At 53.1% G+C, this 14954-nt stretch overlaps 1 protein-coding gene across 3 annotated transcripts in view; it reads right to left on the bottom strand.

Moving 5' to 3' along the window:
- Window positions 1-14682, bottom strand: part of CEP131 (centrosomal protein 131) — a 28076-nt gene extending 13394 nt beyond the window's left edge. For 2 of the 3 annotated variants that reach the window (XM_034789903.1, XM_034789905.1), the window contains exons 1-14: window positions 14297-14682; window positions 12106-12313; window positions 10591-10685; window positions 8075-8189; window positions 7493-7620; window positions 6333-6446; window positions 5404-5553; window positions 4716-4833; window positions 3675-3794; window positions 2742-2910; window positions 2484-2584; window positions 1924-2106; window positions 1246-1479; window positions 619-756 (exon numbers count right to left, since the gene is read on the bottom strand). In XM_034789903.1, coding sequence (XP_034645794.1) covers window positions 619-756; window positions 1246-1479; window positions 1924-2106; window positions 2484-2584; window positions 2742-2910; window positions 3675-3794; window positions 4716-4833; window positions 5404-5553; window positions 6333-6446; window positions 7493-7620; window positions 8075-8189; window positions 10591-10685; window positions 12106-12282 — 1842 coding nt within the window. In that variant the 5' untranslated portion in view covers window positions 12283-12313; window positions 14297-14682. The remainder of the gene's footprint in view (window positions 1-618; window positions 757-1245; window positions 1480-1923; window positions 2107-2483; window positions 2585-2741; window positions 2911-3674; window positions 3795-4715; window positions 4834-5403; window positions 5554-6332; window positions 6447-7492; window positions 7621-8074; window positions 8190-10590; window positions 10686-12105; window positions 12314-14296) is intronic. The other variant, XM_034789904.1, reaches the window with a different exon arrangement.
- Between the last annotated feature and the right edge of the window lie 272 nt (window positions 14683-14954).

Genomic DNA, 14954 nt, shown 5'->3' with positions numbered 1-14954 from the left:
CTACCATTCTAGCCTCCTGGGGCTGCCAGGTCCCAGTGGGAGGAGGTGGGGAGGAGAGAAAGGGAGCAGAGCACAGACTGGGCAGGTGGGGCCAGGGGCAAGACAGACAGCAGTCCTGGCATGCTAGTGCTCTTCCCTTTCCTGAAGAGTTACAGGCTGCATCAGGAGCGTGGCCAGGACCCAACCAGCTCCCATTAGGGTCACTGACACTGTCGGGAACTTTGGCAGTACAAAGAAGGCTCAGAAGTCCCCACCCGACTGGGCATCTTGTGGACAAGGAGAGTGGAGGTGAGCACACCATGGAGGGGAGGGATTGCCCAGCCCCCGAGCTAGACTTTCCCAGACCACTGCCAATGGCGCAGTCCGTGTCAGCTCAGGATCCATCCTTCTGGTCCCTCCACGTTAGCTTGGCACCATGATGGAGAGGATCTGTCCCCAACTTGCCATGGGTATTTAGCATGACTAACTGCTCGCCCTTTGGTGCAGGGAGTGGTACAGCTGCCCTCTCACATGGTCGAGAGTGCAGGCCAGCCCTGAACGGCCAGCTCTGGTTCCCACTGCTGCAGGCCCCACGGCCCTCATTCCCGCCCCAGGCTGACGAGTGTCTGGGCTACATACCAGCGCGGTCTGCAGCAGGGTGATGGCTCGCTTCTTCTCCTCCACCTCCAGTTTCAGCCTCATGATGGAGCTGGTGACCTCTGTTGCTACGGCTGAAGCTTGCTCCAGGTGGGCCACCTCCTCTTCAGACAAGAGCCCCTGGGAGAGGAAACCAGCTCAGTGTCGGACCAGGAGACCCCCTCTTCCCCCCAGCATCCTCCCCTAGGTCTCCAGAGGCAGGAGGGACTCAGCCACTGTACGGTCAGGCCCCTCAAACGGGCTCTGGAAGCCCAGCCCTCACCTACAGGACAGGTCCCTTGCTAACCTCCTGGAATGGAGACAGCAGATGTATTCCCTTTCTGTGCTCCAACCCCCCACTTGCCCAAGGCCACGCCTTTTAGAGACTCCCCGCCACCCCAGAGCATTCTGTAGGAGTCAAGAGAGCAGCAAGGAGTAGGGGAACATAGTCCGAAGGCCTCGGTGGCTTCCCCTTTCCCAGCGAGGATGTCGACGGCTCCATTTCAGTCTCCGTTATATTGGCCCCATCTCATTCTGTTCCACAGCAGCTTCAGAGCGGACCAGCCAGAGGGCAAGTTCCCATTTAACACAGTTCCGGGGGCTAGGCTAGCCCACTGCCCTGCTGCTCACCTCCTGCTGAGTGGCAGAGGCAGCAGATCTGGGCCGCTCCTGCTCCGACTTCTCCATCTCATCCAGGAAGGTGATGATGCTCTGGATCTTGGCTTCGGAGAGCAGAGCCCCGTCCCCAGGGACGCCGGGGCAATGGTTCAGCTTTCCAAACTTCTCCAGGTTGTCAGCAGTCAGGGAGTTTGAGTCGGCCTCCTGCTCAGGGAGAAGATGTCTCGATTTCATGGACACAGGAGTCTGCAGGGAGCAGAGCAGTGCAATAGCACAGCAGAGAGTGGGGACTGCTTGGGAGGACGGCATTGGGTGAGTAAATCAGCCGTCACCAATGGAACCGAATTCTTCCATCGCCCCCTAATGGCCAGTCCTCATGTGGACACGCTCACACTCCATGTCCGCAGGAATTCTGGCCTGGTTGAGAGAAGGGTTTTAGCAAGGCCCTGCTGCTCCTGGGGGAGGGGAACAGGGCATGCATGCTTCACTTCCCCAGCCAGGCCAAATTCCACCTTGTCCCCGATTGACACTCCCAGAGGCACAGTCTGAAATGGTGGCATTTCACGGGCATTAACTTTGCATCCCATCTCTGACTGCGTGGCCCGGGGAGGGAAACCTCCTTGCCCACAGCAGCCCTAGCCCAGCTCTGTCTAGGGGATGGTCTTATCCAACCCTGAGCCCTGACATTACCCCATCTATCCAGGCATATTTGTCTTTCTTGTAGAGCTTAGGTTGGGGCATCAGCTCCGGCTCCTCCTCCAGCAGTTTGAGGGTGTCCAGAAGCTCATTGAGGGTGACCTTGGACTGGGCTCTGCTGGTCGCAGTGACCACCGTCTGCAGCTCCTCACTGGCCAGCTCTCTGGAGTTCACATCCTAGGGAAGAAGGGGTGGGAGGAATTGAGGGAAAACCCACACATGGTAAAATGGTTTACAGGGCCTGCCCAGCTTGTAATCCGGGCTTTAAAGAGCCACAGAAGGCGGGGGGCTCAGTGCGGCCTGATGCAGAACAGGGAGGTCAGTAGCCTTGAATCAAGACAGGCCCAACGCAGTCCCAGCTTTCTCTGCAGTGGGGTCATTTTCCACGCTCTCATGCAAGCCTCTTTAGCGCAGACCCCTGGGCCGGCTGAGCACCTGCTGGGCCTCCCTGAACTGAAAGGGTCTGGAGGGAGGGGAGGGGAGGGGGAGCCAAACCCGGCGCCTGAGCTTTCGAAAGCCCCAGGGACTGGAAAGAAGAGGAGAGCTGAGCCCACCTGCGGTTTGTCCTCTGCCGCGTTATCCTGTCCAGTGCCCGAACCGGGCCCTGGGGGGGAGATTTCTTCGGGCTCGGCAGCTGCTGCGCGGAAATTTGCATCTGTGGGAATCAAAGCAGCATTCACTGCTTTACACCAACCCCAGAGCCCTGGCCCGCCGTTCGGCTCTCCCGCCCCAGCACCCGCTGCCCAGGCTCTCGGCCGCTGGCGAGAGGTGCACACGGAGCTACGGCCCGAGGGCCTTGGGGAGATTCTCACCTGCATTATTGGCTTTGACGACGCTGTTGGAGGGACTGATGTTCTTCACAGAGGCCGGCTTGGTGGGTTTTTTCCTTCCCACCCGTCTGCTCTCCTTCAGCAGCACCAGCTCCTCCTCCGCGAGGCGCTTCGCATCAGAGGCCTTTTGGGCTCGTTTCTGTTGAAGCTCCTGTAACGGGAGACTGTCCGTCAGCATCCTGCCTGGCACAAGGCCCCCCTCTGCCCATGCAGCTGGGCCCCTGCACCACTCAGTTTGTGTGATCACTGGCTGGGGGCAGGGGGCGACAGCGTGAGCACTGGGGAGATGCTAGTGAGCGCAGCAGGCACTGAAGGGTTAATGAGAGGACAATCCCAACCAGCGAGACTTAAAAATGGACATGTCCACGCTGCATCGGCAGCCCCCGGAGACCAAGCCTTCCTGAGCAGGGCTGGCAGGGTGGGAGTAACCACGGTACAGCCTGCGAGCTGCTCCGACAGCGCCGTAACGAGGGCACGATACACAGGACAGACGCTGCATGCGCAGCAGCAAAGCCAATGCTCCCCGCCAGCGTGCTTCAATCTGCCCTGTGGGGACCTGCTCCTCCCAAGAGAGGAGCCCTGTCGCTGTGGCCCACTGAGCCGTGGCCTCTCTGCAGGGGCGGCCAGTTCGGATGTGGACGCCAAGAGCGAGACTGAGATCAGCTTTTCACACAGACTGCTGAACGGCAAGAGACTCCAGGCTGGCCAGGGTAGAGGTGCTGGATCCCACCCCACACTGAGCTGCCCAGCATCCCCTCAACTCTTCCCCCAGCTAAGCTGCGTGCAGCCCTTGTGAAGGCAGAGAAACACCCCTCCCTGCCCTTGCCCCACATACACATTAAAGATGGCTCCTGAGTAGGTAAGCCAATCAAACTGACCCACCCATTGCTCAGAGCCCACGGGCCCCACCATTACCTGGATAGCAGCTCGCCGGGCCAGCTGGGCCTTCTCCTCCCGGATTCTCTGTCTCTCCTCATCCTTCTTCCGCTGCAAGTCCAGGACGTTCCCCTCCTCCATCCGCGGCTGCTGTCTTTCCTTCACAGAAGCACAGATGGATGTTACTGAGAATGATGGATGCTCCTCGCCAGCATTCGCTACCCATAGCAAAGAGATGCGAACAAACTGCATTTCCCTCCTGTCTGGGTTGCCCCAAACCCAGAGAGTTTCCTGCCCCAACCCTCCCTTTTCAGAGACTCTGTGCCCAGAGAGGTTTCACCCGAGGGTGCATGTTTATGAAACACTAAAAGCAATTATCTGCTGGCTAGGTTTGAAATCACTGATGAGACAGGCTTAAAAATAGAATCACACATGCAAGAGCTACGGTTTTTCCCCCTTATTTAGATAAATAATTAAATACAAAGAAATATAAAAAGCTGCAGATGACGCATCACTTCCTAAGGTGCCAGTTATTACCAACGGAGCACAACATGCCAACACAGGACATCACTGCCCTAGACATTACGCGTGCCCAGTAACCGGACACTGCAGAACCAGGACTGGAGCCTTCAACAGGAACTACTGCTGTTACTGCCAATCAAGTGGCTGTTTGCAGCTACACCAAGGGAAGGGAATGACACTTGCAGAGACCACTCAGAGGCTGAAGCCAGGGGCTTGTGGCCTGGTTTTCAGAGGAACTAAATTCCCAGGGATGTCAACGTGAATATTCGCCATTCGAACACCCAGGCCAGCGGTGCTCTGTGCTGCCACATGAGCCACCCGAGTTCGATGCCTGGGCCCTTCTCTGGCTCCATGAGCCTGGAGGGGCCTAATGCCGCTCAACACATCCCTCTGGCTACATATCAGACCCTGTCCAGTTCTCAGCTGGGTGGCTTGGTGGCCAGAGGGGAACTACTTTTCCTGTTTCCAAGGGCAGCAGCACGCCAGCATCACACAAGGCTGTGCTGGACTGGGGAGTTGGCTCCGAGCGAATACCCAGGAGACCTGCCAGTGACAGACCTCTCTCTTGGAAGCCAACAAGTGCTCGAGAGCGGCTGCACCCATCTTGTGCCTCTGTGAGTGGCGTCGGTACCAGCGCTGGATGGTCACAGCTGCCAGGTTAACCTGATGAATGAACCTACAAGGGAAAGAGGCGGCTCAATGAAACTGCTGCAAGCACATGGGCAGAGACTACACACCCACAGCCTGAGGGACTACTGACTACCTCCCTCATAGGTCTCGCCGTTCAGGTGGACATGCCCACCAGGGGACAGTAGTCAGAAGAACGGCCATACTGAGTCAGACCCAAGGTCCATCTAACTCAGTATCCTGTCTTCCTGTCTGATCAGACACACAAGCTCCCAGAGAGACTGACAGCACAGACCCAGACCACAGGCAGGACGAAATCGACGTAGCTCCATTGAAGTTAATGCAGATATGCCGATTTCCACCCGCTGAGGATCTGGCCCACAGACAAACCCACAGAATATGCACATCCGAATGTGTTACTGGACTAAACCTGCTCCCTCTCCCAGCTTTTGCGCTGTATCCCACTTCCATTTCCCCATGCCCTCTGCAATCTGCCTTGACAGTGTCCATTGCCTCCCCCAGCCCTGGCCCTCCCTTCTCCCCCTCCATTAGCCCCAAGCTTCTCCCACCCTGCCTGAAAACTCCCCCCCCCACCTTTCTGTTCCGCTCCCTGCCTCACCTCTCTGCCTCCTCCTCCGTCACCTCCTTCCTCTTGAGCAGGCTGCGGCTGTCGTTGCGGGGCATTATGTTGTTGCTGGAAAAGTTCTTCTGAGACTTCTTGAAGCTGCTGCTCTCACTGTCCTCATTCGAGGTCGCCTTGATCATATTGCTAAGGGAGAGGAGGAGACTGTCTAGGGCCATCCTGCTGAATGCCACACCCACCCAGTGGGCTGGCCCAGTGCACAGGGCAGTAAAAGGCGCTTTGCTGTGCCCATGGGCACCCATAACCGTCTCACTCTGCATAAAACCAGAACCTCTTGCTGGACAAGGAACTGCTCTTGGGCTTCGCCCTTTGCCAGGGACCAGCACCCAAGGGACAAAAGCACGTTTCAAGGGGTAAGGAAACCTTGAGAGAGGAGAAGGCACTTGCCCACGGCCATATAGCGAGTCAATGGAACAGCTGAGAATATAACCAGGAGTCCTGGGTTGCCAGATCTCTGCAAGCACCTGCGCTGGTCAGGCAAGCACAATGAAACTCCATTTGTAAAGAGCGACTAGGGCTTTAGGAGCTGAACGGAGAGTCAAACGCTCAGTGTTTCACAGAGGAGCCCCCTCCCTTCGCCTTGTCTCACACACCCCCTCAGTTCAAGGGCTAGACCAGTTCTGAGCCCTCAGGAGGTGCCTGGAGGTCCATGGACAGGTCTGGGAACATTCTATCAGAGCTGCTAGCAGTCGTCTGGCATGACGCAGCTAAGGGCCTGCACTGTCAGCTAGCAATATCAGTCACACTTAGGGGGTGACATGTTTGAAGACGCATCCTTTCTCATGCATCTAAACCCCTCCTGAGCGCATGGCGCAAGCCAGGCACAGAAGCAGGTCTGGTCACCCAGTCCAGGCCTGTCCAGCGGCAGAGAAATAGTCCTCAGCAGAGCGTTCACCCATACGTACTTGAGGGAAGTTGCTGCTTGGTTGGAACTTTTCGGCGTGGAGGCCTTGTCTGCGGTGGAGTAGTTGTTATGCACCATGGTGGTGACGCAGTTGCCCATGGCTCCTTTGTTACTCCTTGCGTGGAGAGAAGAATGAGACGTTAGGACTGGCTGGATCAGAGCACAGAAATGGGCTCTTAGGATAACTGTTTTCCCAGCACCCCAAATACTCACAGCTTCTCTTAGGCTTTCAGGCATTGTTACCAGGTGCATTGCTGCCCAGAAGGCAGCTCCTAGAAATTCACTTGACACCTAGAACGTACTCCTCCCCGGCTGGTACACAGCATTATGCAGAGAGCTACACACACATCCCCTTAGTGCAGGAAATGTGCTAACGTGGGACTACAGCCAAGAGCCTGTGAGTTTGCGTCTGCCCGTCCTGGCATTTTCAATGCGTTGGTCTGGAGTAAGCCTTGCCTTTCGCAGCACGGGAAAGGAGGGAGTTTCAAATGCTGCATTGCAAAACCCTCTGTACATATTTCCTATACCATCTAGTCACCTGCAGTACGGGACTCCTGCTCTCTAGAGCAAGTGGAGCCACTGTACTCTCTAGTAAACGAGTGAGGAAGGAGCTTTGTACCCAGTGCACTGGAGCTACTCTACCCAAAACATTGCAGCTAAAGCCATCTTCCCCTCCTGCCATGTTCTCCTCCAACACCTTTGTCAGCTTCCTGCCTCTTCAACACCAGGTTCAGTCTCCTCATCCTCACCTGTGCAGCTCCATCCCCCTGCCTTTGCCTGCTCCTTCTACTCCTGGAGTCACACATTATTCATTCCCTCTCCTAAATCTAGAGCAGCGTCTCTCTTCCTGGGCACTAAGCAACCTTCAAGTGTCTCCTCTCCAGCCCAGCCTTCCAGGACTAATCTCTGCTCAGATGCCATCAGCGTCCTGTTGCATCTGACCCTTAGCTATCGCGGTGCAGTTAGTTTAGATGGGGAGCTCCATCCCCCTGGTCTGTGAAATCCCATGCATACACTATACATTACGTGCATGGGGGTCTAGATAGCCGTTCACATCTCATTCTCAGCTGACTCATATCACTACCTCCTTTTCCTGGTTTTAGCTCCACATCTAAAGAAGAGGGGTGAACCGTCCCAGCCCTGTGCTGCTCCCTGTCTTACCTGTTATTGGCAGTGAAGTTAGGTGCCAGCAGCACAGTGGTTTCTTTCTTCCTCATGCCTGCTGGGGACTCCAGCGTGCTGGAGCTGCGGGTGCTGGATGGGATCGGGAAGACCCTGGGCTGATCGTCCTACGGTGGCGTTAAGCAGAAGCAGGAGTGCGCTCAGTCAGTGTGTATTATAAAACCTCCCCAGGAATGTGGACTTCCTGCAAGGGCCAGTGTCTCCCAGAACGATTCACTGTCCCACCATGCATGTGCTCTGAAAGGTCCATTTGCACTCCTCCAGGCGAGGGACCAACAGCCAATGGGCCAGACAAATAGACCATGGTTGAACACAGGCCAGGGAGCACCCACGTGGCAGTAGGCTACCTTGCTAACCATTTGTGCTGCAGATCTAACGGGCAGGATATCAGGGTGTTCAACCACAGCAGCACCACACTGGAAATGTACCCCTATACAGAGAGAACCGATCAAGGACTGAAGCACGTGGCTTGCCCCATTAACTTGAAGTCAATGGGCTACTCACATGAGTATGGGGAGCGTAATGTTGCCCACAGCAGTCAAAATAGGATGTCTCCCTTACCAGGATATTCCATGTGGTTTTCTTTTCTGGAGAGGTTTTGCTCAGACTTGCCAGCTTTTTTCTTCCCCCAGAGCTGCTGTCAAAGAAGGTCAAGAAGTCTCCAGGCTGCTCGGCACTGTGTTCCCAAAAGAAGGACATCCCAGGAAAGATAAGGAATGAAAAAAATCCTTTTCAGGAACCTCAAATGCAGAAATAACAGCAAAAAGACAGTGCTGCCCTGGGGGTTTCTCCTTCAAGGGCTGCATCTGTGGTGCCAGGGGAGGCTGTTGGGTGCCTTGCTCTTCACAAATCGGCACAGTCTGACACTAATCCATAGAGCTGGCCTGAAAAAGCCAAGACTCACCTGGCACCTGTTATCCAAAACAGGAAGTAAAAGAGCTTTGCAGGAAGAGGGTGTCGTTAAGTAGTCATTGGTTCTACATAGAATTAGCTCATACACAGTGCTGTATATTTCAAAGCCCCATGTAAAGGACTATGAGCGAATGGCACAGCAGGGACTGAGAGTCAGGACTCCCAGGTTCTATCGATGACCCGTGGAAAATCACTGACTCATCTCAAATGGGGAGAATATCTCCCTCGCAGGGGTGTTTGGAGACTTAACAAGAGAGTGCAAAGTGCTTTGTGATTCCTGGAGAGGTGGAAAGCGTGGAGGAGTGTATGTGAGGACGTGTGTGCAAAGGCTGTACATACCTAGCAATAACTCAACGGGGGGAAATCTTTCACTGAATGCAGCATTTTTATTTTTTTTTTTTAAAGTCTGAAAACCAAAATACCCAGAATTAAAGCTCGGCCGAAAAGAAACCTTCTGACAGCGGGAAGCACCTGAGCACAGCATCTGCCGTTCCCATGGCACCCTGAAGTCCATGCGGACACAGAGTCTGGTTATGCTTCTACAGCCAGTCCGTCTGTGGATAAACGTTGCGCAGTCTGTCAAAGCCTTTGCAAACCTCGCAGTCCGCTGCACCCCAAACATTCTCTCATCTCTAACTCAGCAGTGAGCAGCCCCTGCTCAGCACAGACCTGTGCTCCACCTCCTGCTAAGAACTTGCAACTAAACCAGGGCTCATAATTTCTGAGCTACAAAGTGGCAAAACCAGCGTTACAAGAATTTGCCAAAGAAGTAAGCCTGTTCATTCAAGCTCCCATCTTTCAGAAATGGTGTCTCTCTTCTGCCTAAAACTGGCCAGGACGCCTCCTCTATCCACCAACCACAATGCAAAATGTGAAGGGCAGAGGGCCTTTAGTGAGGATTTACACAGCGGGAGGCAAAAATCAGGCTTATAAGGCAGAGCTGATCACAACTCGGAACATGGGAACAAGCGAGCTCCCCAAACTAGCCCCGATTAACCTGGAAACTTTGTGAAGAACCTCACAAACAGCACACTAGTCTGAGGTGCCAGCTAGATCAGGACTCTGGTCTGTGTCAAGTGGCATATAAGAGAACTATTCTCTAAGCAGACTGGGACTTAAATCCCCATTTCATCTACTATTCTACGCACAAAAGAATTTCCCTTCAGCATTTAACAATGCATTCCTGGAGGTGGGGGAGGCCTAGCTTTTAAGAGAAGCAGCAGCAGCAAGAAAAGCAAACCTTCACTGTGCATCAGCTCCTAGGAATAGGATGTCCAGAGAGCCTGCATACCCCACTCTTACACTCCGATGTTCAGCTCCCCCTTTTCATGCTGATCAAGTAATCAGCCTTTAGAACGTGTAAGAGAGGCCCTAGATGAGAAGCACGGTATAAAATATTACAGCCTGAAGCTGGAAGAGACATGGCATTCGTTTCTTTCATTCCTATAGTTCCCCTTTGCCTCCCTCTCCCAATTCCGCATTTTACGTCCCTAAGAGTAACAAAGGGCGAAAGAGCAGCAGGATCCCATGGCCTGGAGGCAAATTTCATTCAAAAAGGAAGCACGGTCCTTCCCAATCAGAGACAGTCAAGAATCTGAAATAGCAGAATAATGCCCTCCTGCCCCTTGCAAGACAAGAGGAGTGAGGACGGGCCCCAGGGAGATCACAGCAGTTGACAACAGTAGTTTCTTCGCTCCTGAAATAATACTGGATGCTCTCTCCCCTCTGAGAGCTGAAGAAATCCAGTTACCTCTTTATTAGGCCTCTACCTCAGTAGTGTCTGAGCACCCACAGGATTGGGAAGCAGATTCGGTCAATTCAACAGGTCAGCTGTCCCCCTCCCTGCCTTGTCCACCTTGCAAGCACAATGATTTGCTATTGTATGGTTGCTCATAAGTGCTAGGCAGCACAGGTTGGATTATTAGCATGGGCAACAGTGCCTATTAGAATGAATATGGCATTCAGTTTACTTGAGGCTTATTTCTGAAAGAGGTTTCAGGCCCACAGAATTACACTTCCTATCTCCCTTGGATTCTAGCCCCATGATCCCCCAAGTGAAGTACCTGGAACTCAGAGACTGACCAGTTAGCCTAACAAGACCACGAAGCAGAGGGTTTCCTTGCTGTTTAGTAAACAGGATGGGTGGGTATTTTTTTAGCCCTTACCGAAAAGCACCGTTCACTTGCTGGTTGACCTGGGTGGTACTATTGGATCTCCGGAGATTATTAATGGCTCTGGAGCAGCCAAGTCCTGCATCTTCCTGCACAGGAGAAAGTGAAATCTGTGACAGACACCCCATATTCACACCCTATACACTACGGCAATGATATCTGTACAAAATACGCCTTGTGAGGTGTCTTAGGAAAGCTAACACCACACTGGATATTAATGTCATGATCCAAGGCACGTGTTGACTTTATATGTGGAGTTACAAATTCTCTCTGTATGATGGTGAAGACAAGACAGCCTCGCCAAGGTAAAGGGGATGCATGGGTCTGTCCTACACAAAGGAATGTGGCTTTACCTCAATTTACATATTAGCAGTAAACAAAGCTGTCCAGCTAAAGGAGCAGGGGGTTATCCTGTTCCCAAGCTCAAGAGACAGAAATTAACATGGCACCTGCACCCTTGACAGATGCAGGAGACTGGGTCCTTAGAGGCCTCCCTGCCTGGTAAGATGAAGAAATCCTTTTGGGGATGTAAGAAACAGAGAGAGACTCCACCTTTATCCTTCACCTCGGGCGAAAAAGAAACCAAGTGATTTACTCTGTGATAGGTCCTGCCCAGGCCAGCCAGTTAAAAGCTCGAAAGGAGATGGGGGGTAAAAGAAACCGTCTTGAATAAAGACTGTATCTTTAAGTTTTAGACCTTGAGATGCATGTTTTCACTTTCATTTGCTTGTAACCGTTTCGAACTTTCTCTCTTTTACTTGGCATCACTTAATCCATGCTCCCTCGTTAATTAACTTGTTTTCCTTTTACTATAACCCCCTTCGGTGCTGTGATTGAAGGGACGGGAATATTTACCTCAGTGATATTGATAAGCTGTGCTGTCTGACTAACAGAGCAGCAAACTGAATGCCTTCTGTGAAAGCACAGGGGTAGGGGCTGTGCACTGCCAAGAAATCTCTCTGAGGCGCCTGGGGGCTGGAATTCACTGATTGTTACGTTACCTGCTGGCGAGGTCTGGGCTGGGAGAGCCCTGAGGAGTTTGCTGGCGAGGAAGACAAGCTGGCATGGCAGGGAGCTGACACACAGTCTAATTTGCCAGCACAGCTCACTCTTGCAAAGGCAGAGAGGGAACACAGTGGCTCAGAGCTCTGGGTATCCCTAGTAGTGTGTTACAAAACCCAACAATAACTCTCTAAAGTGATGCATGGGCACAGAATGCCGGGATGGACTCAGCAAAGCAAATTCCTCCCAAAGAACTAAGGAATTCTAGAATAAAAATGCACAGCAATGGTGCCTCATAAAACAGCAACAGACCCTTCGTGGAACCCCCCATTCCAAAGCACACACCTAACTTCTGCTCAGAGAGCAAAAGCAAGGGGAACGCATGTCCCCAGGGGATGAAGTTAAACACTCAGCAACCCCTAGAGAATAGAAGTCTGAAATGTCTGCCCAGGTTCTCCTGGTGATGGGAGGGTTTGGGAGAAAGCAACCCACAAACGCAGTACTCACCGGAGTGTTCCTTCTGGGCTTGCTCTCGGTGATGACGGAGATGGAACGAGCGATGTGCTTAGCTGGAGAGGCACTGCTCGGCCGCCGCAAGACTTGCAGTGGGAGGCCTGTTAGACTCAGGTCCAAGCCATTGGTATTGACGGCTTGGAATGAGGAACTGCCGCGGGTGCTTTTCATTGTGGGATGGAGAGGGTGACAAATCCTAAAACTGCAGTGGATTGAGAGGAGATGAAGCACAGAAGAGTACAACTATGGTCAGGTGGCAAGAGAGAGGCACCTACATAGCTCAGTGACAGGATAAGTCATCTGCCTCTCCCAGGGTCGGCTCTGGCTTTTTTGCCGCCCCAAGCAAAAAAAAAAGGAAAAAAGGATTGGACGGAATGCCGCCCCTTAGAATCTGCCGCCCCAAGCATGCGCTTGCTCGTCTGGTGCCTGGAGCTGGTCCTGGCCTCTCCGCTTTCCCCCCCAACAGCCCAAATGCACAGGGGTTGAATATCCACCAGCTCACACCCTGCTTGGCCTGGCTCTCTGCACCTGCGAGTACTTGCTAAGCACCCAGGCCAACATCTTCAGAAGTAGCCTAAAATTTTTGAACTTCAGGCACCTTAGGCCTGATTTGCTAAGCATTTACAGCTCTCTGCATCTTCAACTGGGTTTGTGGGCACTCAGGCCCTTTGAGGGTCAGATCCAGCATGTCTCAAGTTAGACTCCCAAAATGTAAGGTACCCAAAATCAGTGGCCACTTCCTTGGTATCTTGGCCTAACTAATCCCCAGACCCACCTGTGTCAGGCAGGCATGTAACACTGTCCCCATGTGACAGATTGGGAAGCTGAGGCTCACCCCACTACACCATACTGCATCCAAGAGGGTTCTTTCAGTTCAGACACCATTCCCCACCTCAAACTCCCTTCATTCAGATTTTACAAGTTGCAACTGGAGTGTGTTGAGAAGGGTTGTGAGATGCACGAATTAACACAACTTTTGTCACTCACTTCTAGCCAGGAATGTGTCCTTTCAAAGAAGGTTTTGAGGGAGTGTGAGGCCAAATTAACACACTGCACCCTCCAACCTTAACAGCCAAAGCGGTACTTTAATTCTGCCCCTTTCTTCCTTTTGCATAGCAAATCCCAGCTCCCAAGGACCGTGCCGGCTCCTTTCCAACCCCCATGGTCTCAAAGCAGTTTCACAATTACTCTGCTATGTTGTTTTATTTCTTTAAATAGTAATAAATGTCCTGGGAAGCAGCTGAAATTGCAGAAAGCTTCAATTCTTGGAGAGAAAGGGGAAAACTATCTGACCTCACATCACATACATACCTAAGCTCTTTCCAAAGACATTTGCAATTCCCTTGGCACAAGAAATAAGAACAAACAAAAGGCTCTCTATGGAAACCACCAAGCTCACACCAGGAAGATGGGTCACAGCCTCAGCTAGCGCTGGGCTTGGGAGTTGGGTACATATTTGATCAGAGAAATGTATAGTTAGGTTAACTAATAAAATCAAAAGGTTTGCTCCAGGTTCCACACAGGTACAGCAGAAGCGATTTCAGGATTAGGGCTGTATGCAGTAAGCCCTTCGAGGCGGGGACCATGGCTCCTTATTTGCATGATGAGGTGCCCAATACACTTTTGAGTGCTATAAAGTAACCAGCTCTGCAATCTGAAGGCCACTTGACTGTAACTGTCCATTAGCTGAAGCGCTATAACAGGGGTTCTCAAACTGGGGGTTGTGACCCCCTCAGGGGGTTGCAAAGTTATTACATGGGGAGAAAGGTCATGAACTGTCAGTCTTCACCCCCCAAATCCCGTTTTGCCTCCTGCATTTATAATAGTGTTAAATATTTTTAAAATGTGTTTTTAATTTAAGGGTGGTCGTATTCAGCCTTGCTGTGCAACAGGAGTCACCAATACAAAAGTGTGAGAACCACTGCGCTATAACACCAGCCTTCTTATTCCAAAAGCTCCTCTCCCTATGCCAGACCCCTCTCGGGTGCCGTGGCAGGTCAGGTGTGCATTGGGCCAGGATTGCTCCTTGCACATCCCCAGCCAGAGGAAAAACCGCACACGAGGAATTAAAAAGAAAAACTAAAAGTTTGTTGGCAAAACATCACTCACATGTGCCAGCACCCAGGTACCTGCATGCACAAACAAACCAAAGGGGATGAATAAGAATACAAAGGGGGTTCCTTACCTGCCTGAACTTCCAGCCGTCACAGTGCTGGGGACACCTGTATTTAGGGCTATTTGCCCAGCATCTATTTTTTGGGGGGTGGGGGAGGGGGATGCTTGAGAGAAAAAGGCAACTGAAGACTCCAGGCCTTATAATGATGCTCCAGCAGCAAAGAGGAGCTTGGGACCCTGTTACAGCCCCTCTCTCCTGGGGACTAACCCTGAGCTCCCCCTACACTAGAGAAAGGGGGCTGCAAAGCCCTTGGTAGGATGGTGACCCTCCCCTAGGTGACTCGGGAATTCAGGGTCCCCAGGGGTGATTTTAAAAAATTTCTGGAGGAATCAGGGGCTGGACACAACCTGCTACCCCCAGCAGGAGCTATAGGGCCGGGGTCCCTCCACCTCCCCCCCCCCCCCCCAGAAGCCGGGGGGGGGGGGGCCCTCCGCCGCCCCCCAGCAGGAGCTATGGGGCGGGGGCCCCTCCGCCTCTCCCCCCGCGCAGGAGCTATGGGGCCGGGGTCCTCCGCCTCTCCCCCCCGCGCAGGAGCTATGGGGCCGGGGTCCCAGCAGGAGCTATGGGGCCGGGGTCCCTCCGCCTCCCCCCCGCGCAGGAGCTATGGGGCCGGGGTCCCAGCAGGAGCTATGGGGCCGGGGTCCCTCCGCTTCTCCCCCCCGCAGGA

The sequence above is a fragment of the Trachemys scripta genome, chromosome 14 (genome assembly GCF_013100865.1).
Source record: "Trachemys scripta elegans isolate TJP31775 chromosome 14, CAS_Tse_1.0, whole genome shotgun sequence".
NCBI classification, from domain to species: domain Eukaryota; kingdom Metazoa; phylum Chordata; order Testudines; family Emydidae; genus Trachemys; species Trachemys scripta.
The sequence above is the reverse complement of the archived record's forward strand: the minus strand, read 5'-3'. Positions and strand labels throughout refer to the sequence as shown.